This window comes from Aythya fuligula, chromosome 6 (genome assembly GCF_009819795.1).
Source record: "Aythya fuligula isolate bAytFul2 chromosome 6, bAytFul2.pri, whole genome shotgun sequence".
NCBI lineage: Eukaryota > Metazoa > Chordata > Aves > Anseriformes > Anatidae > Aythya > Aythya fuligula.
In genome coordinates, this window is record NC_045564.1 from 37,590,932 (window position 1) to 37,617,862 (window position 26,931).

The following is a 26,931-nucleotide window of genomic DNA, read 5'->3' on the forward strand; positions in this document are numbered from 1 at the left end:
TTTTTTTAATCTTAGCTGTACAGTGCACTTAGTTATTAGAGAGTTTGAACAGAAAAAAAAATAAGTTTACAGATGGCTGAGTTTTTAGGTGGGAATTGTGGAAGGCTGCTCGATGGGTCTGCCAATCTGTCACTTGGATTAGGAAGCAAAGGGTAGGACATCTCTGTTAGAAGGAGGAGGCTGGCAAGTTTATAGCTGTTACTTTTCTTGGATCTGGAACTTGAGTTTTGAGACTTTTTTTTTGTAAAGTAATTAATAGTTTGTGCTGTTACACCATCATTGAGATGTTCTGCTTACCCATGTGCTTAGCAACCAGCTTGTGGTAGATGAAGGTGGCAGGAATCATGTTCAGACAGTCACAGCTCCTGCGTTCCCTCCTAAAGCTGCAGTTGGGAGCTGTTGAAAAGGGTAAATCTGCCTGAGAACAAGGAAGGGGTACTGGTGGTTTTCTGTCCTTTGAGTGTGGAGATGGCAAGTACAGATGCTGGTACTTCAGTTGCCCAGCCAGGGTGGTGCGGTGCAAATTTTTAATGTGTTTGTCATCCTTCAGTGATATCAAGCTGTTCTTTCAGTGGGAGCCACAGTATCATACTCTTAAGAAACTAAACTACTAAGTAAGAAACAGCAAATATTAGTCTTTTTAAATATTGAGGTACCCCCATGTGTTAGAGATTTTGAATTTTGAGACGCTAAAGGAAGTGCAGAACCTTACAGAAGGGCACAGAGGAAGGGGTTGCAGAAACTCTCATAGGTGGTAGTGTTGGAAGAAAAAAAAAAAGACTGGTAAAGAAAAATCAGCACCTACTGAAAGATTTGTGTCGGTTAATGTGCTGAAAGAACTGTGGTTACCTGAAAACTTTTCTATTTAGGATAGCTGTACCTGGGTGAGGAAAGCGTTGTCTTGTTTCTAATCCACGTTTTTCCTTTCTGTAGTTAAAACTAGAATTTTCATCTTCGAAGGCTAAAAGTGAGATCCTTCTGGAAGAAGAGAAATCTGTAGATTTTGTGTTCATTCCTCCAGAAACAAAACCAAGAATATTGACAGAACATCAAAAAGAAGTGCTTAGGTCAAAGAGGTTTGTAATTAATATTCTTTTAAACTTAGCATGAAATGTCATTACACTGAGTACGACATAACTTCAGTTCTGCTATCTCAGCTTGCTCAGACTGTGGTTAAGCCCCACTCTCCCATACAAGTTAAAATGTTCAAAGCTAACAAAGTTCCCTGGCTTACTGTCTCAAAGCAGTCAAATTATTTTCTGATCTGCAGTTCCTCCTGTGGCTAAACATAGTCTGTTATCCGTTTGGAGCTTGATACTTGGATTTCACACTTTTACTTAATGACTCTGTTTGCAATATGAAACAGAAGCTGGCATTTTTCTTGAATTGTGGAAACTTTGGTTTTCTTTCCTCATCTGATGGAAAAGCTCTAACTTTGAAAGGGAAGTCTTATGCAAGCAGCATGTCAAATTAGGCTATTCCCAGAATCCATCTTTAATTTGAAGATTCTTTTTCAATTTTCTTTTTTTGTGTGTGGAAAAAATAGCACTTGGGTATCTTCTCAGGCAGATGTTCAAAAACAGACTGCAAGCAAAATTTGTGTACAGCAGCGCTTTACAGGAACCCAGCTGGTTAATACAGTCAGCATGTGTTGGTGAATTCTTTGCACAGTGGGATCCCAACCACAGCTCTTTATTCCCTACCCTTCCCCACGCACACCCTCCATAAGCATGTTGAAAAAGATTGGGTGCAGCTGAATACAGCAGCCTTCCAGTCAGGAGTTGAATCATGATCTGCATCCGCTCGGTGCTTTCTTTTGCCAGTGGGACTGTTCAGGTTGTGGCAGCAGATAGCAGTGCTGTGTCCTTTCTTTTCCAGAACGTGGAGCAGAGTGTGTGGTTGCAGTCTCCTGATACTTGGTGCACATTGCTTTGCTTTTTTTCAGCAGTCTGTGCTTTGGTGCATGTTGCTGTTTGAGTAGCCTTAAGAGTTTGGAAGTTCAATCTTCTTCTTACAAGAACTTGCTGTCGTGTGATGAATGCATTATACTACCCCATCTCACCTTTTTTTTTTTAATACTCCAACGTAACCATTTCTGGTTTTGTTTCAGAATTGGTATTCCTGCTATGTACAACAATTTAGACACTTCACAAGATACTACCTTATTTTCTCAGTATACTCAGAGCCAGGAAGATTCTTTGTAAGTAAAGCGGCCAGTATAATGTTAAAGGTTCCCTCCCCCCTTTTTGTTTTGCAGCCCTTCTAATTTAATTAACTTTTATTTTAGGGAAAAGCCATCTTTAATAGAAAATGCAAAAGAAGATAATAAAAACAATCCTCAGGTAATTTCTCGTTGTCTAATGGTAGTTAAGATACCAGAATTGTAACCATATCCCTAATGTTTTCTTCGTATTAGTAGCTCTGATAATTGATGGCAAAGCTCTTTGATTACTGTGTATGATAAATAAGTGGGTTTAAATTGCTTTGAAAACTATTTGAGGGGAAAAAAAGTGCCCCCAAATATATTTGTTCACAGGAATCCTTTTCTTTCTCCATGTTGATTAACCTGTAAGGTTCCCAAGAATACCTTGTTTGTTTTTTTAAACCTCCTATTTTTTCCCATTTCTGCGTAATACTGATCCAGGCTATAGAATACACCGAGAGCTCTTACAATTTGTATTTCACTTCATCAGTAGGTTTCAATTCGATACTAATTGTAGTGTTTTTCGTGCTCTGTTCCATTCTGCCTGACTTAGACTAGAAGAGGCCAATCATGAAATGTTTGAATTTAATTTCAAAATGTGAAGATTTAACAAGGGTTTTAATAACAGTTTTAACAAGGGTGCATTTAAATTACACAGCTTACAGGTATCATAGGGACTTACAGATCAACCATTTGGATGCCCCACCAGAAATATTTTACTGGGGGGAGGAGGGGATTTGAAAGCTGCAGCATAGACATACTATGACTGAACTGTGGTGCTGTTCTGCAGATTTCCTCATTGCCTAGCTTTATGCTAGGAATCCTAACGCTTGCTAACTTTTCCATAACACGTTTCCTTTCAGTGAGTGTATTTTGTATGCATCATGTCTTTCTGTAACTCTTAACTTATGAAAGTCGTCCTGCTGATAGCCGTTACTCAGTGACTGTGCTGAGGCTGCCCCATCCCTGCAGTGCCCAAGGCCAGGCTGGGTGGTCTTTGGGCAGCCTGGGCTGGGGGAGGTCCCTGTCCACAGCAGGGGTGGCACCAGGGGGCTTTGAGGTCCCTTCCAAAGCAAACCCCTCTGTGATTCTGCGGGTCAGCAATGTGCCCTTGCCACTAAGAAAGCCAATGGTAGTCTTGGCTGCACGAGGCAAAGCACTTGCAGCATGCAGGGGGTTGGCATAGATAACATCCAGAGGTACCTGCCAGCCCCAGCCATTCTGTGGAAGAATAAACAAAAAAAATTGAAGGATATGTTGTAAGATAATTTAAAGGAAGGGTGGCTTGAAAATCCTCACAGGTGTTTTGTTTTCTGTTCTACTAGATCTGCTTTTTATTTCATATCCATAGCAAAAAAATATAGATCTTGCTGTTCATGTTTTTGGGACAGGAAGAAAATGAAAAGAGTGAAGGCTGCATCGCTGAACCAGATGAAATCACGGGGGACTGCAAATCAGATAACTCTCTTGAGGATATGTCTGCTACTCACATGGAGACCAACTCAGCTGTAAATAGTGAAGGGGAGTCAAAAAGCGATACGGCTGAACCGATGCAGGAGGAGCCAGCAGCTGAAGAGGGATTAGAGAAAAGTACTACAGAAACGGCCTTGAAGGATTCCTTAGGAGGAAACGGAGACGTTTCAAATGTCAGTAGCAGTTCGACTTCAAGTGATGTAATTTCTGGAACTCCCCAGCCTGCAAGCCGAAGGCAATCTTTTATTACTTTGGAGAAATTTGGCAGTTCAGAGAACAGACCCTTTAGCGCTTCGGCATTAAACAGTGCATCAGAGATGTCTGGAAGCCCTTCTGTGCCAGATAAACAGGAAAATACAAATGTGTGCAAGACTGGTACTAAACCAGAAAAATCTAGAGAAGAGAACAAAAATTCTTCACAGTCTGAACAAGTATTTACTGCAATACGGAGGCTAACTCGCAGGCAGAGTAAAATGGAGCAGCTAGGAAATAAGCATTCTGGGTTAAGTAGGTCAGAACAAGAGAAAAGTGCTCAAGAGTCTGCCAACAGTATGGAAAACAGTCCTGGACCATCTCCTGCCATGGAGGACACGGAACGTGTTCTCACTGCTCAGTCCCAAGCTCTCAGTTCTACAGAAGCAGAAATTAAAAAAGTTGAAGATACAATAGCAGAAATAGAAAGGGTTCGGGCTTTAGATATGGAAACGAAAGAAAATACACCCCCAGAGGCAGCTGGTTCATCCAGCCAGGTAACAGATGAGGATAATCAGGTCCCACACGTGTCCCCGAGTCAGAAAACACTAAGGCGTTCTGCGAGGCGACGGTCAGAAACTGGAGAATCAGCGGGTAGTCAAGATAAGGAAGATGGCCACCAAAAAAAAGACAAACGTAAAGAAGATGAAAAATCCCTGCAAAAGAAGTTGCCACAGACTAAAGACGATGTATCCCAGAAGCAGAAAGGAGTGTCAGGGAAAACAACAGACACGGCAAATAGAAAAGAAAGCAGCCTGCCTGAGAGAACTGCTGCAGAGGACTTGGGCTCAGCGGGTGATGAGGAGGTGAACAAAAGCACTAGGAAGTCAGAAGATAAATTGAAGATGGATGTGGAAGGTCAAGACTGTAGCTCAGGTACGACAGGCGAGAAGAAAAAGGAACGCCCGCGATACCACACAAGAAGAAGCTCACAAGGATTGCTGTCCAGCATAGAAAATTCAGAGGCTGATGGCTGTGAGACCAAGGAAGAAAGCATAAAGAGGAAAAAATCTGGAAAAATGAAAACAAGAAGTGAGTCTCTTGAAAGTAAATTGAAAGATCTACAGCCAGGAAGCCATGGCCAGGAGGAGTCTTCCCAAGAAAACGAAAGTAAAAATCTTTCAGAAACAAACAGAAGTGAGCTAAGTGATGAAATCAGCACAGAAATGTCACTGTCTGAACCACAGGAGCTGAAAAAGGACCTGAAAAATGAAGTAATTCCTGCAGATGCTGGTGGAGCGGGGGGATCTGCCTGCCCAGAGACTTCACTTGATACACAGAACACGGGTGGGGAACAAACCAAGACTGGGGTGGTGACAGAACCTTTTACTGACCCGTGTGTATCTGAAGCTCTGAAAACAGGAGAGGAAAACACACATGTTGAAAGGCAGGGAAATGCAGGAGACCATTCAAGTGTTCTGCCTGAAGATGTGCAAGGAGCAAATGCTTCAGGTAACGAGCCTTCCTCTTTGCAAGTACCTGAGTGTCAGCACAAGAGAAGCAAAAGGCAGAGAAAGCTGAGGAGCTGCGATTGCTGTTACAAAAAGGCAAAGCAGACAGCAGTGTCGTTCACTGAGCTGAAAACTGATGACAGTTCTGACCTGCATGAGCCCCAAACCACCCCGGTTCAGACAGCTGCAGATGCATCAGAGATGTCTGCTAGCTCAAATTTTGAGGAGAGCTTGGCCATGGCACCTTGTGCAATGAGCACACCACGGCTTCACTCCAAGGAACCCAGCACGCTCAACTTGGAAAAAGAGAGAAAATCTGAAGATAACCTGCAAGGGAATGCTGGCAGTATGGAGGAGGAGGAGGAGGAGAAAGCAGCGTGTGTAGAAGGTGAACTTAGCGATTCCATAATGGAAGTAAAAGTAGATACTGATGAGAGTGACGGAACTGAACAGGGTGTATCTGAGTGTGCTTCAGATGAGCCTGGTGACAGCTCTCTGGCTGCAGGGAATCAAAGTGAAAAACCAGGAGATGCAGTAAAGGAAGAAGAAAATGAGAATGGACCAATGGAGGAGGTACCTGGGGCACTGAGCGTTGCTGGCAGGCCTGAGAGAGACCAGATGAACGAACTAGAAAGCAATCAGGATGATAAAGAACAAGCTGAGAATGCTGTAGCAGAAAGTTATGCTATTTTGGATAAAGAGATGAAAGAGGAATTGTTAGAAGCTGAAATTACAGTGCCTGAAAATGTGGCTGTAGAGGGTGAAGGTGCAGTAGAAAATAGCAACGTGGATTCACCTCAGAAGGCAGAAAATGTTGATTCTTTTGCTTTAGTAAACGAAAGTCCTAACGGTATGCAGGCACGCTGCATGTGGTCTCCTTTGGCTTCTCCATCCACGAGTATTTTAAAGAGAGGTGTGAAAAGAAATCAAGACGATGATTCCCTGTCGCCTGCTAACAAGGTACGGTGATGCGATTCAGTCTGATACTCACAATTCATTCTGTCCATAACTGGGATACGGAACAGTATAACGAGTTCCAAAGGCACTCAGTTACTGACTTTTAACAGTATTTACAATGAAAAATAATGCTGAAGATGAAGACCTGTGGATTTTCCGTAATGCACAAGCACTGGCAGGCTTGTGTTATTGGGGCTTGGGAGTTTAAATTTGGCACAGCTTCAAAGGCCAGTTTGCATGCCTGCATGACAGCAGAACAAAAAACTGCAAAACCATTAAATGCACAGGCAGGGTCTTACCAGTGGGTTTTGAGAAGCATTTCTACAAAATGCATTGCATCTTCCCTTTAGCAGTGAGGTAGCCGCAGTTTCTATCCTTGGGTGAAGCATGATTAGTGTTGTTCAAGAACTTGAGTAACTTCACCCATTTCAAACTGAGTTATTTTGTCTCTTCAGACTTCTTTCACCAGAGCGGGGTGGTTTGAGTGCATCTGATTAAAAACTACTTTTTCTAAAAACAGATTCGTCGTGTCTCTTTTGCAAATCCCATTTATCAAGAAGGACTGGCAGATGACATAGACAGGAGGAGCCCTGTCATTAGAGCCCATTCTTCACCATCTTCACGAAGTCTTAAAATCTTATCTAGCATTCAGGCTAAGGTAAGTTCTTACGTGTGTTCTGTATGTTGTAAGTCTTCTGTTTCTCATATGTTTCTCATATTAATGTAGCTGTAGTGTATGTTCACGGTCACTTGCAAACAGTTAACAAATAGTTAAAAGGGTGAAGAGTTAGAGAATCAGTAAGTTTAAGAAATAGCTGTAACTGTTTTAGTCTTGTTCAGTCTGTTGCTCTCTAAAGACAGATACAGTCTGATATCTAGATAGCTAGGAAGTTAGCTAACTGAATTCGTACAATCCTGAGAGATTTTTTCCTCTTTTTCTATCCAGCATATTACCACTCCAACCAAAGGATTTCTGTCCCCAGGATCTCGTAACCCTAAATTTAAGAGCTCAAAGAAGTGTTTAGTAAGAAGTGCTTTGGTTCATGTTTCTCTTACTTTTCTTGTATTCTTTATTTTTTCTTGTATTCGGTTGTGTGATAGTTAAATTAATAACTTCTCTCTGTTATTCAAAGATTACAGAAATGGCTAAGGAATCACTGCCTTCTCCTACAGAATGCATGTATCCTGCCTTAGCTAGCTGTAAGGCACCAGTTGATGTAATTTTACCTCAGATTACATCAAATATATGGTAAGTACATTGTTGCTCTGGAAGATCACATTTCAGTAGAAAATTCTTACTGGATCTTCAAAAAAAAAAAAAAAAAAAAAAAAGGCAAAAGCAATATTTGTGATGCAAAGTGGTGAATTAGAGAGACCTTTTGCGGGGAAAAAACGAAGCCTTTTTTAAAAGGGGAGAGGTTGGATGCGTGAGGGAGACTTCACTCAATTCCAGACCAGTTGTCTTTCCTGTGAAGAGCTTGCAGTCAAACACAGGGAACTCTCCCTAGTTTGTGAGACAGAGCAGACTGATCTTAATGATCTGTGACAGCAACTGGAGCTTGCAGTACGTTGAAGATGCCACCATCCTGCTGCTGTTTGGGAGTACCACAGACCAAGTGGGATTTTGGGGGAAAAGATCTACGTTTCAAACACAAACACCAGGTGCTCAGCTAATGAGACTTTGATATGTCAGGAACAAACTATACACTGTAGCAGGAACTGCTCTGAATGTTGTTTTCTAGCATACTCAGCTTCTTTTCCTTCCTCTTATGTGTAATTGGGCTTTTGAATCCCATTTCCTGATTGGATATTGATAAGCTGCAAGAAGGTGTGCTGCTGCAGAGAGAAGAAATGTCTCTGGCATGTTTTTTTCCTTTAAGTGCATGTGAATTGGCATTCGTGTAAGATTTATTTAACGCACTACAGTGTTAAGGAGAAGGGACACATGGATTTTAGTATAATGAACTCTTTTTCTTCCCTGCTGCAGCGCAAGAGGTTTGGGGCAGCTCATTCGAGCAAGGAACATTAAGACAGTGGGTGATCTGAGTACTCTGACAGCATCAGAAATCAAAACTCTTCCCATCCGTTCTCCTAAAGTTTCCAATGTTAAGAAAGCTCTGAAAGGATATCACGAGCAGCAGGTAAGGTTTAATCCTAGTGCCCAGAAAGGTAATGTTAACCTAATGAACTGCTAACATTCCTCATGAAGAATAATGTATTTTTTTTGTACAAGACAAATTTTCTTTAAACTGTAATCTGTTAAAGGTGGTCTTTCATGGTACAGGACTTGGTTACAACATAGTTATTGGGAATGAGGATTACATCTGGTATGGAGTAAAGCATGTCCCACCTCATAACTTTCTCTCTGAACGTGTCCTTTGTTCTCTCAAATGCCCAGGTAAAATCTCGAGGGTGTGAGGAATTGGTAGCGCTCGAAGATGAAGAGAAAACAGTAAACAACGTAGAGGATAAATCTGGTGATGAAGAGAAACTTGCAACAGGTAACTCTTGCCCACTTGTTGCGCAGGATTTGATTGTTTCTGCTGTTGCTGCTTCTCTTCTAATGGGAACACCGATGTTTGTTTTTGGAGCTGCATTAATAGCTGACATTATCATGTTAGATGGGTGATTGAGTTAGCCACTTCATGAAGCCCTGTAGTAATGGCTTTTTTAAACTTGTTCTGTATTTGTGAGCACAATAGCTGTGTTTTTCCCTAAACAAGCTTGCATAAACAGCATGTCAGGCAGGGCTCTGCATCATTCTCTTTCCAAATCTCAACCAGGGTCTCTCCTGAGCTGTTTAGTACTGCAGTAACTTGGTTCTGGGCATGCACAGAAACAAAGCAAATTGAAACTGCAGAGCTGAAAAGGTGCCTGGTGGCAGGGGAGGCAGTTCAGGTGTTTCTCAGGATACTCACTTGGGATTTAGGGGACTAGATTTTTATCTGAATGTTCCTGTGCATTTTTGGAGTTTGCCATTAGTTTATGGAGAGGCATCCCTAATTGTTCTTCCTGCAAGAGACTCTGAAGCATTTGGTTAACCAGAGAACAAAACCCAGGAGTAGCTTCTCATCTGTCCAATTTAAAGTTGGATGTTCTTGGGGTAATGTGTCTTGAAGGAAACTGTCAGTATCTTAATAGGATCGAATATTTGGGTTTCAGTCCTTAATTTTATTGTATAACCATGATCAAATATAAAGAAAGATCAACTATAAAGTTCTGAGGGGTGCCTTTGTCAGAAGCTCACTCCACAAATACTTTGTGAATACATTTTTTTTGTACAAAAGCTGCAACGTTGCACTACAACATAGTTCTGGTGGGACTTACACCTGACCACTGCCTGTGCTGCCCTGCCTACCCTCCCCTTCCTTCTTTTCAGATTTGATTGAACCGGTTGTCATGAATGCAAACGGCCAACCCCCAGCAGATCTTCTGAGCCAGATCGATGCCCTTGCTGCTCAGCTGACCTCTGAAGTTCTCTATGGCTATTCAGGAAGCCAGCTCTTTGAGATGCAAGAAAAACTCGCGGGCATGACAAAGTGTATCATGAAAAACCTGCAGTCCCGCTGGAAATCACCTCCCCACGACAGTTCCGATTAGTTGCTTATCATTCCTAATTAAGGAGGATTTTGTTACAACAATTTTTCCCCAAAATTTAGCTTTCTTACTGGTGAATTAATCCTTAAAGTGTATGGTTTGTACTATAGAAGATTTTTTTAAAAAAAAAAAACACTCTATGAACAAAATATATCATGATTTTTCTTTTTTCTGTTGTGCTTTTAACTCATGGGACTGCCTGTTCCCCGTTGGAGGTATTTGTATTATATTGCTATGCATATTTCTTTCAGGTGGCGAAAGAAAACTTGATGAAGGTGTGCAATAGCAAAGACTGTGAAACCAAACTAACAGAGTAGTTAAATTATTTTTTCACATCCAAAGTGTTCTTATGACTGCAAATTCTGTGGTAGGAGCTGGATCTCACAGCTCTACTCATGTGCTTCCCGGGTCTGTTTCCTTGGGAGTCGCTGAAACTCTTCAGCGCTGTTGGATATCGGGTTAAGCTGTGCTTGGTTCCTTGCAGTGGCAGCTCCAAAACCCTGGTGTCCTAGAACTGGACGGCATCCCTTTGTGCATGCCTTGTTACCAGAATCCCACTAAAAACTGACCATAAAATGCACCCTGGCAAGTGCGAGACTTTGCAAATCTTCTCAGGCTTTTTCCTGTGCTCTAACAGCTTTGTTTGCAGCAGTTCTCTGGTGGAGAAGACCTTTTTTTCTCTGGTGGAAGTGAGTGGATTTGACATGGGTTCTTTGTATATTATGTACAGACTTATAACTGCAAATGTTGGTTAATAATTTATGATGGAGTTTTAATTGCATGGAATGCATTGCTGCTTCTCAGAGACCTTCAGAGTTCTTGGGTTTTACTCCTGAAATCTAATTTGTATATATTGGACACTTATGGAGAGGAATTGCTGCAGGTGTTTTTAGAACTTACATATGTGCAAATAAAACAGCAATTAGTTCCTAAAGGTGTTAATGTCAGTCTTTAAGTTGAAATGGAAAGAAATGAGTGTCCTTTCAAGCTGGCTGCGTACACCACAGATTGCTTTAGATTCCTTCTGAACACAGACCTTCAGAGCTAACAGCTGCATCTCCTCCTACTGTTACCTTACTGTGTGTACTTTTGTTCAAGATAAACTGAAGTGTTTTCTACCATTTCACCAGCCAGTCTCCAGAGATAGGAGCAGATGCTTCAGGAGAAGCAGATAACCAGTGATCAGGTATGAAATAACCTGCCCAGCTCATTCACAGCCCCTCAGAGTTTGACTTAACATTGTTGTGGCTGTTTTTTTCAGTTTTCTGAAGAAAGCCAAGTTATTTTAAGTGATTCCTGCTCTTCAGCGTGAGTTAATACATCAGAGATACTGCAGAAACATCAGCTTTATTTAGTCGCTAATTTACAAGTAACAACTTCTGACCTCAGAACAACTGCATGAAAAACACATGCATAAGAGCTCAGCAAGCAGAGGGAAGAGGCTTTTACTTTGTGATGTTTCCCCTTCTTCCCTGACAGATAAACTTTGGTTTGAGATACTAAGCTTACATGGAAAACAAATATATTCAAACATTTTTTAGAACAGTCCAGAAAAATGTCTATATGGAAGAATGAATAGAGTAATGCTGGGTAGTCTTGGCCTTAATTTCCTGTGTAGATGTTCAGTGATACTGAACTGGATTAAAATTCTAGTATTAGAACATTCTGATGGTAATCTGTATATAAATGTTTTAAATGAAAATCTAGGTTATTTGGAAGAAAATATTGTGGACTAGAAGCAAGACAGCTCCCATGAGTGCTGTCTAGTAGTGTGCTTACAGGTAGTTGTCATGTTTTGGAGAGCTGTTTTGGAAGTATTTTGTTCTGCAGGTTTTTTTTTTCTCTGGTGGTTTATAAGGCACCATCAGCATGGAAGAAGGTGTTAGAAACTCTTCTAAGGTGTGAGATGCTGCTGGCATGTCTGGGCCATGCAGATGTGCCTTAGGGAAAGGGGTTTTGACTTAGACGGCTTCTACATAGTTGGCTGGCAGCATGCCCGTCTTGCCAGTCCTCTGGACAGTCCCGTACATCCAGCCTTCATCGATGGCCTGCACGTTTACGATCGTGTCACCGTCTTTGAAGGAAACTTCATCAGCGTCAGCTGCCATGTAGTCATACATGGCCCGATACGTCTTCTGCAAGGTTGAGAAAGGAGAAAAAGAAAGGCACACTTATACCACTGCTGTTAGTTCCTGGTCACAATCAATACGTAAGCAGAGGGCACGTTACATTCCAACACATTTCAGTACGTAAAGGTACCCCTGATGGCAGGAGCATTGGCTGGTCTTTTAAATAGGCTGGTTTCAGATCACAGAATGCCCTTTTCAATAAGGACACTGAAATTCAGCTTCAAAATTCAGCTTCAACAACCTTATCAGTTTCTTTTTCTGTTAAATTAATTTTCCTGTAGCTACAGCCTTGTTTCTGAGAGGTGCAGCCAGCACCCTGCCTTAGTGCTTCTATGGTTTCGTGACTCTGAAGGTGACCAAACACTTCTAGAGTGCATGTGAGCAAGAATACTTGCTCAGGCCTGGCTGTCAGTGCTGTGTTACTTACACCAGCGGTCGATGGATGGGAAGGAACCGACGATACCGTTGTTTGCTGGGTGGCAACTGAGGATGACCTTTGTTGTGGCAACTCTATGGTTTTAGCATGTTTGTAGCCCACTGCAAAAGGAGAAAAAATGTTTTGTGTTAGTTCTTCTCCACTTAATGCTTTTGTTTAATATGGAATTAGCAATGGGATTAGGTTCACTCCCAATAAAGGTACTGCGGTAGGTCAGGAGGTGGCTCAAATCTGCCTTTTACCCACTGAAACACCACTTGACATCAGTCAGTTATGGCTGTGCCAGGTGTGCTTTTCCCTGGCCAAAGGAGTTGGAGGCAGTGACGAGCACTGTCCTGCTGGATGGTCTGGGTAACATCTGTCCTCAGATAAAGCGCAGTTTTGTTCTCCTACCTGTGGTAGTTGAGGTAAAGAAGCCCCCGTTGCTGTAGTAGGACAAATGTTGATCCACCCCTTCTGAGGGCTCAGATTTTTCATCCCCACCGCTGATGCTCAAGGCACTGGCAGAGCGGGAGTGCTCCCGGCTGCGGCGCTGGGCTTGGACTGCAAGGAGAAAACAAACAGTGGCAGCAGAGTTACCTCCTTGCTTTGTAAGGAGAGGCATTTAAAAACAAAAAGTGCACGTTATATATATGCACATGTATACAGGTGCCTTGTGTGTGTGTAAATACAGAAATACAGTTATCCTTATGAAAAAGAGCTATAGACAATCTGTAGCCACCGTTAATTCATAAACGACCTGTGTCCATGTGTAACATTTTGAAGTACTTTTGCATTCCTGCACAGGCAGAGTGACTGAACTGTCCCTTCATCACCCAAGCGCTCAGTTCTACTGTTCGCATGTGTGTAAGCATAAAGCCTGTTTTGCATAAATAGCACAGACTGGGACAAACCTGAGATCATGTGTAAGCTTCTGGACTGAATGTTGTCTTCTGCTGGGTCGTAGTCAAAGACTGAGCCAGGATTGGTGCGCCACACACGAAGACCTGTAAGAGAAACAGCTTTTCTGAGGAGAAGCTGGAGCTCAAACATTTTCTAGAGAGCTTAAGCAGCAACCATCTGTCCTGAATGAGAGTAAAACTGTATCAGTAAAAGGGAAGCAGGATTTCATAATTCATGTTTCTCAAATCTATAGCACAGACTTATTTTTTCATTTATTCTACATCAAGTGAGCGTTAGCATTTTTGCAACACAAGTGGAGGTGAACTTAATACAAGTAAGAATTTATCATCTGTCACCTAGCATCACGTTATGCTGATGGGCAGGATGGGAGAGGCAGAGGAGGCCACAAAGATGATCAAGGGGCTAGAGCCCCTCTCTTACCGAGACAGGTTGATTAGACAGTAGGAAGACGTTCTTCACTGTGAGGCGCTGGCACAGGCTGCCCAGAGCAGCGGTGGCTGCCCCATCCCTAGCAGTGCCCAAGGATGGCCACACAACCTTTAAGTCCCTTTCAGCCCAAACCATCATTGATTCTGTGGTTTACAGCTGCTATCAGAGAATATATTGCACACTGATACAAAACATCATCTCCAAGTAATGAAAAATTTAAATTGATATGGCTGAGCTTAAATAAAACAATTTCTTAAGGTCAGCTTACATTTTGTGTAAGTGATGTATTCTAGTCTTGAAAAAAAAAATGCTTCTGCTTACCTGTGAGATTCTCTTGGTCCTGGTCCACACGCTTTCTCTCCATTTCTACTACTCGCCTTTGAATGCCTCTGTAGCTGATGTCACTGAAGTCCTGCATGTTCTTTTTCACACGTTCTGTAATGGGGTCAGTAACTACAGGTGTGAAAGTACCTTTGTTTTTCTCAAAATCTTCATGGTATTTCACCTGCAAAGTACAATGAAATGATGAAATGTTTGTCCCTCTGTAGATCAGACAAATGATTGGTTTTATTCCTGCTTTCTTAAGTAAAATGCCTAGTAGAGAGGCGTGCTGCAGTTCTGAATTTTTGCTTTCTCCCCCCCAAAGAACAATGAGGGAGAGCCTGATCCCAACCCTGCCTTTCCTGTGGAGTCACTCTTGCTTTTTGCATTTAGTGATGTGGGTGACCAGTTCTCAAACGTACACTGTCCCTGGTAATGGCAACCCTGGCATGTCTTGAGAACAAGGTCATGTTGTTAGTTAAATCACTGCCAATTTAATACTCCCATAAATGCTCTTACCGTGGAAATGTGTTTCTGGGTCTCTCGTACACGCCGCATTTCAGGGGTATCCAGTACATAAGCAGCTTTGCCTTGTACTTGTTTTCGGAAGCTATCTGAATAAAGAACCTGCCAGGTGGGAAAAAGGAACTGAGCACAGGGCACAAAACTAATTCTGCAGCATGAGAGAAATACAAAATATAGTAGCAATACAAAATATATTGCTACTGAAGAATATTTTATATTTCATACAGTATAAGACAGTAAACACAAGATATTTGCAAGAGATCTGAAGGCAATGTAGATTTTTGAAATTGAGTTATTGAAAAAAAACACAATAAACTAAAGCATTTAATCACACTGAAATAGTTGTGGCATAAAGTGAAACAAAAGCATGAAAGGATTTGATTTTAGCATTGTTACTTCATTCTTCAAAACTGGGTAGCCAGGTAGTACTATTAACCTCTGCACTGTTAATTTGAGTGTGGATTCCAGAAGTTTAAATTTTAGTTTTTAAAGTATCTTTAGGACGTACCGAGCTGATGTTTTCTTGATTGCGTTTAGCTCTCTCCATCTCTGGAGTCATTGGTGTTGGAGTTCCTTTTGCTAGGTGTTCTTTGTACAAAACCTGTGGTGTACAAACAAGTCAGCCTGGCAGAACTCACGGCTTGGTCTGTAAGTGGGGTTATTGTTTAAGCATACTCATCACTGCAGGGGTAGAAAAGATCTGGGGAAGTAAAGCATCTAAAAAGTTATTTGCTAGAGCAGAAGGTAAAAACCAAAGGGAAAAATAGGCGAAAATAAGGAAAATTGAGTGAAGAAGGACATATTAGAAGTGGATTTTTTTTCAAAATGGTTATTCTTAGTACAAGGCAGTTGTCTGTCTTCTTTCAGTACCGAGCTAATCTGTTCTTGATTGCGTTTGACTCTCTCCATCTCTGGAGTGACCGGTGTGGGGGTTGCCTTCCCTAAGCCTTCTTTGTATACAACCTACAGACCACAAAGTAACCCAAAGTCACAAAGGCACAGATTGAAAAATGTGATGTTACTGGTTTTAGAATAAACGCCATCCATTATGAAAAGGAAAAAAAAAAAAAAAAAAAAGAGGAAAAATGGTATTAAAAAGTTAATTGATAAAAAAATCCTTCATGTACTGTAATTTTAAACTATGACTTTTTACATTTGAGGGGAAAAATTAGAGGGTTAAATAAAAACCAGGCAAACTTAAGTTATTATTTTTTTTTAAGTTCTGTTTTAGCCCCTTTACTTCTTCCAGACAATACCGAGCTAATTTGTTCTTGATTGCGTTTCACTCTCTCCATCTCTGGAGTGATAGGTGTGGGGGTTGCGCGCCCCAAGTTTTCTTTGTATAACACCTGTGGGATACAGAACATGTATCCGGTATCTTAAAAAACAACAAAAAGTCAATAGGCTTTGAACACAAGCTATTACTTAGTTATAAAACTTCAAAAAAAGTCGTGATGGGTTATGATGCGTAGCACTGCACAAAAGCCAAACATCTAAAGTTATCGGGAGGGGTAAGAAAAACTGTAAAAGAAGAGCTTGTTGTATCTGGGGGGGAGGGAGGGTTAAAAGAGAAGGGCTCTATCCAGCTACAGCTATGAGTGTGGATCTACAGGTCTTGGGGAAGCTGCCTGTCTCCCTAAGACATGTTTCATCTACCCCCCTGAGAAAGCAGCTCTGCCTGCTCTCTAGTTGCAGTTACAAAGCAAAAAAGGGAACAAACGGGATGAGGAGCTAAATGTGTGAATCTGAACCATTGGAGCCAATCCAGGAGGCGCAGAGAATCAGCCCCCTGAGAGCAGACCCTGGCTGGAAGCAGGTGGTGAGGTTTCCACCTTCACGGCACTACAGTCACCCGTGGGGCAGGGAGGTGGGGTTTTCAGGGCAGGGTGCTGGGTTTTTGTTTATTTCCTCCCCCACTGAAGTCAAACACCACCGAAAAGCAACTGAGAGCTGGCCCACCAGGCACAGGGCCAGCAGGACACGAGGCTGCTGATGTCTGGATGGAGCCCCCGGTAACAGACCTGAGCTGCAGAAAACTCGTCAGTTTTTGGATCAGCGTGTTAACACCAAAGCCAAGTTATTTCAGAAGAAGAGAGATTAATTTGCAGAAACAGCTATATCTATTTTTTAAAACTAAAACCAGTTTTCAGGTGGAAGTTAGAAGGTTACTTTTTTAAAATATAGGCGCAAAGGGAAAAATAATCAATTTTTTAAGGTACCGAGCTAATGATTTCTTGATTGCGCTTGACTCTCTCCATCTCTGGAGTGATTGGTGTTGGGGTCACTTTCCCCACATTTTCTTTGTACAAAACCTATAGGATACAAGGGAGTATCCAGAGATCATTAAAAAGGTAACAACACAACACCAACAACCACAAACAATAAAGCTTTGGGGTTATTACACCTAGGAGGGGTTAGGCTTGGCACCACTGCTGGTCCTGAGGGAAGCAGTGGGAGTTTGGCCATTAATCTATAAGATGCAGCAATGGACCCGTACGATATCAATTGGGCATGAAAGCAAAGAGCAATAAAAAATAGTTAAAAAAAATGCAAAGAAACAGTGTCCATCAGAAGAAAAAGAAAAAAGTCAAACATTCCTAGTAAAATCCTGCTTCAGTCAGTGTTAAATGGAAGCTATTACAACGTCTCTGTAATTTTTTCTACGACACAGGCTTATTTTTTAAAGTTAGGAAGCACAGATTATTAAAACTGCTACAGGACGTTAAACACTTCAGATCTGTAGGAACTGGTTTCCTGTTAAAAATACCGAGCTAATGATCTCTTGATTGCGTTTGACTCTTTCCATCTCAGGAGTGACAGGTGTTGGGGTGGCTTTCCCTATGTTTTCCTTATACAATACCTATGAGACATAAAGGAGCCAAAGAAAGCAACAATAAATAAACAGTCAGCTGTAGAAAACCGTGAAGCCTAAGGCATCTTTTTCTGTTATTTAACGCCACAGGGCCTAGGCATTACATATATACATTTAAGGAAGGTACTTAGCAACATTTCAGTAGGGAGGTAGGGTTTGGCACACTGCGTTTTTAACCAAGGATGACCCAATACATAACTAGGTACCATACAAACGCGGCTACAAACTACTGTGCTGAGGGGCTGAGGATGTTATGAGTATTCAAATTACAATAAAAAGAACGTCAGCATTGCAGAGAAGATGAAGAAAGTTTGTTAAAAGTTTGTAGGATTAGAAAAGGGCATCAAAATAAGTCTTAACCACAACAAAAAGTGTCACAAGTCAACGTTATCGCTGGAAACCACGGTGAGGGGTGGGTAAGAGGTAAGCAGGTGTTGAAGCTGCTTTAGAGCTAGGATCGGCATTATTTTCGAGCAAATGTTACAAAGTCCATTTATCAAAACTGTTAAGGTGTTCATTTAAACAGTGTTAAAGGAGACTTTTTTCTTGGCAAAGTACCGAGCTACAGATTTCTTGATTGCGTTTGACCCTCTCCATCTCTGGAGTGATGGGAGTGGGGGTCCCAGTCCCCACGCTCTCTTTGTACAACACCTGTGTGGTAACAAGAAGCATCCAAACAAAATCAGAACTCAGTAATAATTACATTCAACGTGAAACCAAATAGTTGAGTCTTCTGGATCTTAATCTGCTCTCATGCAGAGCTCTAAAAGCTACCCCTGAAAGCACTGAAGACTGGGATTGCACCAGGTAGGGTCTGAAGGCAAAGCTGTCCCTGCTCGTATCTTAGAAGGTGCAATGATCCAACACTGAAGCCTCTTACATCAATACCACTGCACAACTACATTGTCATGGTGGATGGAAGCTTTCAGACTGCCACCGAAACCTGCTGGAAAATCAGACCCTCCCTACTCTATGGAAGAGCACTAAAACAGGAAAGTGATAGGATTCAAAAAACAAAACAACAACAACAATAAAACATAGTAAAAGGAAGTAAAAGGAAATCAGAACAGGGAGCAAAAATGGTTAAAGGTATTTAGGAGTATGTGAATAATTACAGAAATTAAGAAACAGACCCTCCCTACTCTATGGCAATAGCACTAAAAGTGGAAAGTGATAGGATTTAAAAATCAAACCAAAAAACAACAATAAAACACAGTAAAAGGAAATTGGAACAGGGAGCAAAAATGGTTAAAGATATTTAGGATTATGTAAATAATTACATAAACGAAGAAACAGAATGTAAGTAAGACTGGAAAATACAGTACAGTGAGGGAAAAAGGATATTTTAGGAATTGATTATGTTGATTATATGGAAGGAAGGAGTGGAATTGTTCCATTTTTAATAAGGGTTAAAAAGTTCAGTTTAAGTGGAGTTAAAGGGAATACATCTTTTCCTCCACAAAATACCGAGCTAATGTGTTCTTGATTGCGTTTCACCCTCTCAACCTCAGGAGTGACAGGTATTGGGGTTCCTGTCCCCAGATCCTCTTTGTACAACACCTGTGGGCAATAGGGCTGGATTAAAAAGAAGAAACAAGCAAACAACAGTAACACGCAGCTTGCTAAGAAAAAAAGACTGTTTTTCAAAGTCGCTCTGAGCCAAAGCTTGGAATAAAAAATAAAATTTAAAACCTTCCTAAAAACGATAAAGCTTAAGACAAACTCTGCAAAGACTCCTGGAAGAAAACTAGAGTACCTTTGCTATTTGCTTCTCAGAATGTATTAAAAACAAAAAACAACAACAACAAAAAAAACACATCTGCAACAGTAGATAAAGACTTCCTAAAGGAAAACGGTATATCAAATAAAAGACAAAAAGAACAAAGGAAAAACTGTTTCATTTACCCATTCCATAAACATCACAGCAGGTTAAGCTGGCATGTATTAGAGCACTGTTACACTGAGCTCATTGCCACGGCTTTGTCAGGTGCAAATAGTTTAGTTTTGATATGGAAAGTAAAAAAAAAAAAAATCAAAAAAAAAAAAAGAAAGGAAACAGGATGAAGTGATTAACAGAAGGAAAATCTGGATATTATTTAAGAAAAAAAAAAAAAAGATAATCAGAATCAAAAGAAGGGTGAAAGCTAAAAGCTGTTATTATTAACATTGCATAATCAAATCAGAGGAACAAAAATGATGTAAGTAATGATTACAGAGGAAAAAAATCTCAAAGGGAAGAGGATATTCCTTTTTAAGTTGATTATAGGGGACCAAGAGTATTTGGGGGGTATTAAAATTATTTTTGAATAGATCAGAAGGGAATGTTCTGCTTTGCAAACTGAAAAATACCGAGCTACAGATTTCTTGATTGCGTTTGACTCTTTCAATCTCAGGAGTGACAGGTGTTGGGGTTCCCATCCCCACCTCCTCTTTGTACAACACCTGTGGGATAACACGGCTACGTGAAAGGAAGGCAGAGGAACAAGCAGACAGGAGGAGCATTTTGTTTGCTGAGAGAACAAGTGGAACACGAGAGAGATGTTTTCTGAGTTGCCCTGGACAATCACAGAGATTAAAAACCCCCAAATCCACAGCTAGCTCAGCACTTGGACGAATGAGTTGAACACCAAACACCACTATGGCTTGTAGCAGGACGCTGGAATACCTCCCTGGCTGGGCTGGCCGCTTCTCAAGGTACACATTTACAACTGCTGGGTAGTTAGGACATTAAGTCTTTCATAAGTTATAAGGACTGATTTTTTGTCTTTTACTAGTCATGAGGTAAAGTTGTTCCTGGCTGTACTTAAGCCACTGGAGGGCCAGGCCCTAATGCTCCATCCCAAAACTTTGCCACACACCACAATGACGAGTCAATCCTTTCCCTAGGAGAAATGCTACCAATTATCCAGAATTTATCATCACAGAATCTGGTTTGCTTATTACAAGAAGTGCAAAGAGACATGATCACAATACAGGTGTACGTATGGACTTGAGAGAGGAGAAATCAGTTACCGGTACTCTCCTACCTTACTGGAAACTTTCCTCACCCCACAAAACATGCTAACACTGCCAATTCGTTACCCTGCAAAGCTGGGCTGCCAACATATCTACAGCCTACACCACCTGGAAATCCGGGCCACCGGCTTTCTGCAGCAAAATTAAAGACCTCCTAAAGGAAGAAGGTATCAAGTACAACAGGAAAGGAACAAAGAAATAAACGTCATTTCATTTACCTGTCCCATAAACATCACAGCAAGTTACACCAGTAGGTATTAGCGCACTGTTATGCTGAGCTCATTGCTACAGGTTTGTATCAGACCACAAATGGTTTAGTTCTTATATGCAGTAAAACCAGGATAAAAACAACAACAACCCACAACCAGGGATTGAAGTGATTAACAAAAGGGAAAAGCAAATATTAAAGACAAAAAAATGTTGAGTCAAAAAAAAAAAGATTGGAACACAGAACCCAAAAGGTACCATTGTTAAAATGATCTAATCAAAACAGGAAAGAAAAGGAGAAATACAAAAATGGAGTGAGTACCAATTATGGAGGAAAAAAGGTCAAAACAAGGGGAAGAGGCTATTGGTCTTTGTGTAAGTTGATTATAAGGGACCAAGAGTATTTTGGGGGTATTAAAATTATTTTTAAATAGATCAAAAGGGAATGTTCTGCTTTGCAAGCTGAAAAATACCGAGCTACAGATTTCTTGATTGCGTTTGACTCTTTCAATCTCAGGAGTGACAGGTGTTGGGGTTCCCATCCCCACATCCTCTTTGTACAACACCTATACGGTAAAATAGTAGTGTAAAAAAATTAAGAGCAAAAGGAAGAATGCATTTGATAGAGGGAACATGTCACAGTTATCTTTTATGCCCACCACATCCATTAGAAAGCAGGAAAAATGAGGAAGTTTAAGCCAGTTAACGATTGTGATCAATTCAAGGAAGTGTTCTGAGACCTAGAAATAATGCAGCCTAGGTCAGAGGTATGCCTCAACACAACCATAAAGCATTAGGAAAATGGAATTAGGCAAATTCAGAAAACTATTTTTTAAAAAAGGCAAAACACTTCAAGACTCACAAAAAAAATTAAAAAAAAAAAAAAAAAAAAAAAAAAAAAAGCTTTAAAAATTAAGGGCCATGAAGCATTATGTGTTAAGATTACCAAGATACCTTTTAAAAATGATTGTGTAAAATATAACTAACAATGATTAAAAATTTAAGAGCAGAAAGGGAATGTCTCTGCAAGTTAATTACTGAGAGCAGAACGTTTACAAGTGTTAGAGTCTTCTAAAATGAAGTTATAGGGATCATTTTCTTAAATTGCACAAAAGTACCGAGCTAAAGTTTTCTTGATTGCGTTTGACCCTCTCCATCTCAGGAGTTACAGGTACTGGGGTCCCAATTCCCAGCCCCTCTTTGTACAACACCTGTGTGGCAACAGGGAGGTATTTTGGGGGTTTTGGTTTTTTAAGGAAAAAGAAGGGAAAGAGGAAGATGGGGGAGAGAGAGAGAGAGAAGAAAAGTAATTTAATATAGTAAAACTTCAAAGTATGACAAATGCAATTTTGTCAGCCTTGTTCAATAGGTAGCAAAAAAAAAAAAAAATATATATATATATCAAAATAACCAGCTAATGGCTAATGTTCCTAGGAGGTTTGCTATCTTCTCACCTGGGCGTGCCTGCAAGAACTGCAAGAATGTTTTTTGTGAAAGCAGAGCTTGAACTACACCACCTGAAAAACTTTTTTTTTTTGCATTTACGCCTTCTTTCCAAAAGGAGTCTGTTTACTTACATAAAAGATCTTAGTGGTCAGCTTTGCCTCTAAGATTGCCTCTCACCAGTATAAAAGAGAGACGTGATGATCACAGAGACAGTTAAACATAATGAAAAGTTGTAACAGTGGTGGCATCTCTGAACTATCCTATTAATCTCAAGTCAGGTCAGAATTTTGTATCTGTCATATCTGAATTTGGTCAGACTGAGTCAAAATTAGTCCTGAGACACTATAATTAAAACTGAAATGTAACACAAAATTATGACATAAAGCACTTCCAGTTGTGCTGGGGGACAGGAATGTGGTAGAAGCAGAAACAATTCTGGACAGAAATGCATTGCTACAGTAATTGTCCCTTAATTACACAATTTTCTTCATTTTTCACATTATAGTGATACCGGGATGCTGCCCAGGTTTTCTTACAAAGCCCTGTAGGATATAAGAAAGCATCCAGCACAACAAAACCAGGAAAATACAAACACAGTCCGGGTGCATTATATTGCTTTGCTCACAGTGTTAAGAGTTCATATTTCATTTGCACTGCACCAGCATGGTCTGAGGACTGACTGTTAGAAGGACTGACTTTGTTACCGAGGAGAAGTCACTCAGAAAGTCACTATTTCGGTGGGAAGGAAACATAAGGAACTGCTTAGCTGCTTTAAATAAATGAGGTTAAAATTTCACAGCTGGAATAACTTAATGACAATTAAGTTAGACTGAGGTAAAAAAAAAAAACAAAATTTAAAGGCTACTCACAAGGTTTTAGTTATTTGATTAAGAAAAGTTTGTTCAAAGTTCAAAAAATAATTGAAATAAAAAATTAATACGGAGGAGTTACAGGGATTCAATTTGCATTCTAAACAGCAGGTTGTGTTTCATTTAGTACTACCGAGCTAATGTTCTCTTGATTGCGTTTGACTCTCTCCATCTCTGGAGTGACCGGTGTGGGGATGCCAGTCCCTAAGCCCTCTTTGTATAATACCTGTGAGGTACAAGAAAGTTTCCACAAAAAAACAAACCAAACCAAACCAAAAAGAAAAACCACCACACTCAACACAGGCAAAATAATTAAATCTCACTATTTAGTGAGTTATGTTTAGTGTTATGGTCATTTTTTAATTAATTACACACTTGTTCTAGAGGCTAATATTAAGGAACTGGCTGATGGTTGATTATTCTGTAAATATGACTACAGACACTAGGAGATAAAGGGTTAAGATAGAACAAACATGGGGAGAAACACTGGATTGCTTTCACAGTTTACTGCCAGCTTTGTTTCTTAAAAGAAACTTATGAGACGTGGTAAATCACTCAAAAAAGTTAAACCACAAAAAGGTGGAAAAACTGAGTTAAAAATATTGTCAGGGAAGAGAAAGGAGAAGGGTGAGATTCTAAATCACTGAAGGAAACCAGAATACATGTTAGGATGTTATTCAAGAATGAGTTGCCTATTTTTTTAAATACCGAGCTAATGTGTTCTTGATTGCGTTTCACTCTCTCTATTTCTGGAGTGACAGGTGTTGGGATACCTGTCCCTAGGTCCTCTTTGTACAATACCTGCAGAACACAAGCACCCAGAAAGGTGAGAAGATCATATTCCTTCTGTAATACCTACAATACATTTGGATAGGCAATTTACCTGGTTAACAGATAAATACAATCTGGGATTATATGTAAACATGTGCAAAAAGTATTTTACTCAGTAAGTACAGTCACCAGCTCAGCAAAGCTCTTAATGTCTATATTCAGGTGCCTGGAAACACAGAAGTCAATAGAGGAATCATTATAATAGGACACACATTTAATCTGGCAGGAGAGGTAGGTATTTTCTGCTTTTCATCTTACTTTACAAAATGTCATGGTACTGCTTTTCAGGCAGTCACTATTCCAGAGTTTTTTTCCATGGTGTTAACAAACATCTGAATTTAGTTGTGGGGTACACCTCATTTTGATCTCTATATTTTCAGAACATTATTATTTTATTTCATTTTAAGGCTCAGTGAGAAAACAATCTCATATTATTAGATTTAATTTAACCTACAATTGTTTAACCAAAAATTGTGTTTTCTATGATGGAAGACATATAGACGTCCTGTCTAAAACCCAATCATGTAGAAACACATTACAAATGCACCAGCAGTTCTCGCAAATTTGTAAAAGACTTGCAAACTGCATTTCATTGGTTGATGTCGTTGAAAAAAAAGAAAAAAATAGAAAAATAAAGAATTCACAGCAAGGGAAAATAAATTACATAACTTGAAAGTTAGAAAAATGACTAATCATTTAAAAAAAATAATCAATTATGTACTAGTGACCTCTAGAAGTCACTAGTACCATAAACAGCTCAAGAGGGAATCAGTACTTAAAATTAGGAACACTAAATCATGAGATATTCACTGTACAGGAGCCATTGCTCCTCATTGTATAGCAAACATCTGAGGTACCAATAATCAAAAGAACACATCCTCCCTCAACACTGCGTTCAGGAAATGCTGGCTCAAAATCTGGAGAGCAGAGTTTAATTATCAGAATCTACACTTAACTAGATATGAGAAAAGCCAGATACTTTTTCCCATTTAAAACTGTTAATAGTTTTTGTGACTACAAAAAGAGGCTCCATGTATTTTTTTCCACAAAGTTCTCTCTAGCTGCTCATTTTTTCTGAATAATTTTAAGATATCATCTGGGTATTTTTTGTCTTTAGTTCTGTGTTTAGAAAAGGTCACAGAAATAATGCAGGGAAGTGGCTGATGGTAATGATTACTGCAAAATTCAGATGTTTAAACTTCCTGACGCTGACTATAGGGCTTTAAGAGATCTGTTCTTTCAACAATAAATACCACAAGCAATATCAAAGGCTGGAGCTTGAGCTCTGCAAGATTATACGGGTAAGAAGAAAATATTGGCCACTACCGAGCTGATGTGCTTCTGTGTCTCCTTGACACGTTTCACTTCAGGGAGATCAGGAATTGGAGTTCCTTTTCCAATACTCTCCTTGTACTTAATCTGCAAAGGCAGAGACATTAGAAATAATTAGACTTACATTTAAGCACAGCTGATGTATATATGGGTAACAAATTGCATGACTGAAGAAACACAGGTTGTTTACACAAACTCATTGAAATCTCAAGTACTAGATGTATTCTAATGGCAAAGAAGTTAGCAAGGAACTTTCTTTTAGGATTACCTATTAAATAACTCAGGCCACAGCCTGAAATACAGCAGTTTAATAATAACTCAGAGCAAGGTAAAAGAGCAGTCTCGTATGAACCAAAAGTTTTCAGTCGAAACTTAAAATTTGGGTATCTAATATCTTCCAGGTGCTTAACTTCAGCAAGAACAAAACCCCTGATGTATAATAACCAAACCATTTCAATGTATCTGACACTAAGTTCCAAAAGCCTGTGATGTTTTTAACTAAAAAAAACAAAAAAAAACAAAAAAAAAATCTTAGCTTAATGGCTTTAAAATAGGCACCTGGATTGCCATGCAGCTTAATTAGAGCATTAACCTGATTTCAAGAAGGCTGAAAATTTCAAAGATCTCATTGGCTTCAACATGAGCAGAAAGCTGGTGTTGAAGTACTCCCATCATCTTTATAAGCAAGCTGTTAAAAGGTAACTGCTGCGGAGATTTCACCCTGAATGGTACTTTCATAAAAGGACCATCTAAAAACTGTTATAAATGCCTTTGAACAGGTCTGATATAATGTGGTCTTTCTAGCAATGAAAGCAGAACTCTTGGTTTGTAAAAAACTATCTATTTAATATAGGCGAGTGTCATCATACAATATTTTAGTAATTAAGTGTTTGAGATCAGTGCTATTTTCATTTTTACTTTAGCATAACCCCCCCCTAAAAAAAAAGAGAGAATAGTATTTCACAAAAACGTACTTAACATAATACGCAATGAATGGCCGAAACGTTAGTATCTCTTATACTAAAATAATGTCAGAATTCAAATAAAAAGCATGAAAAAGATTACAAATCTTGAGTTATATACAATTATTCCAATATATGAGTATTACAATTTTGTAATAGAACATAAAGGTTTTACAAGACATGCTTTAGTAGTTAACTGCGCTAACATCCTCACAGACAAACTAACAAAGTGTGGGTTAGGTAAGTGCACAGCTGAGGTGCACAGTTGACAACCGGCTGAGTGACCAAGCCCAGAGCTTTGTGACCAGTGGCACAAGGGCCAGTCAGAGACCAGTCACCAGTGGTGTGCCCCAGGGATCAATAATGGGGGCAGTATCAATACTGTTTAACATTATTGGCAACCTGGGTGCTGGGAGAGCACAGCACAGGGCCACAAGGATGATTATGGGTCTGGAATGTATTTGATATGTGAAGAGGCTTAGAGAGCTGAGACTCAGGGGGAACTAATCAACATGTATAAATGTCTCAAAGGTGGGAATGAAGATGATGAAGCTGAGAATAACTTCTGAGTAGTGCCCTGTGACAGGACAAGAGGTAATGGGCACAAGTTTAAGAACAGGAGATTCAATCTGAACACAGGAAAACATTTTTTAACTGTGAGGGTGGCCAGATAGTGGAACAGGTTGCTACAAGAGGTTGTGGAGTCCTTTTGAATACCTGA

The 26,931-nt window shown here is 40.1% G+C and overlaps 2 protein-coding genes across 2 annotated transcripts in view; one reads left to right on the forward strand and one right to left on the reverse strand.

Moving 5' to 3' along the window:
* RIF1 (replication timing regulatory factor 1) overlaps nt 1–10,052 on the forward strand; it is a 28,334-nt gene extending 18,282 nt beyond the window's left edge. Inside the window, exons 26-35 of the mRNA XM_032190167.1 lie at nt 934–1,076; nt 2,111–2,200; nt 2,288–2,342; nt 3,595–6,339; nt 6,857–6,994; nt 7,283–7,360; nt 7,470–7,585; nt 8,324–8,477; nt 8,735–8,837; nt 9,716–10,052. Coding sequence (XP_032046058.1) covers nt 934–1,076; nt 2,111–2,200; nt 2,288–2,342; nt 3,595–6,339; nt 6,857–6,994; nt 7,283–7,360; nt 7,470–7,585; nt 8,324–8,477; nt 8,735–8,837; nt 9,716–9,936 — 3,843 coding nt within the window. The 3' untranslated portion in view covers nt 9,937–10,052. The remainder of the gene's footprint in view (nt 1–933; nt 1,077–2,110; nt 2,201–2,287; nt 2,343–3,594; nt 6,340–6,856; nt 6,995–7,282; nt 7,361–7,469; nt 7,586–8,323; nt 8,478–8,734; nt 8,838–9,715) is intronic.
* Nucleotides 10,053–11,815: 1,763 nt separating this feature from the next.
* The window catches only part of NEB (nebulin), a 117,816-nt gene continuing 102,700 nt past the window's right edge, over nt 11,816–26,931 (reverse strand). The window contains exons 135-149 of the mRNA XM_032190493.1: nt 25,243–25,335; nt 23,794–23,886; nt 19,016–19,108; nt 18,107–18,199; nt 17,444–17,536; nt 16,896–16,988; nt 15,933–16,025; nt 15,547–15,639; nt 15,185–15,277; nt 14,671–14,778; nt 14,152–14,335; nt 13,392–13,484; nt 12,892–13,041; nt 12,490–12,599; nt 11,816–12,068 (exon numbers count right to left, since the gene is read on the reverse strand). Coding sequence (XP_032046384.1) covers nt 11,895–12,068; nt 12,490–12,599; nt 12,892–13,041; nt 13,392–13,484; nt 14,152–14,335; nt 14,671–14,778; nt 15,185–15,277; nt 15,547–15,639; nt 15,933–16,025; nt 16,896–16,988; nt 17,444–17,536; nt 18,107–18,199; nt 19,016–19,108; nt 23,794–23,886; nt 25,243–25,335 — 1,656 coding nt within the window. The 3' untranslated portion in view covers nt 11,816–11,894. The remainder of the gene's footprint in view (nt 12,069–12,489; nt 12,600–12,891; nt 13,042–13,391; nt 13,485–14,151; nt 14,336–14,670; nt 14,779–15,184; nt 15,278–15,546; nt 15,640–15,932; nt 16,026–16,895; nt 16,989–17,443; nt 17,537–18,106; nt 18,200–19,015; nt 19,109–23,793; nt 23,887–25,242; nt 25,336–26,931) is intronic.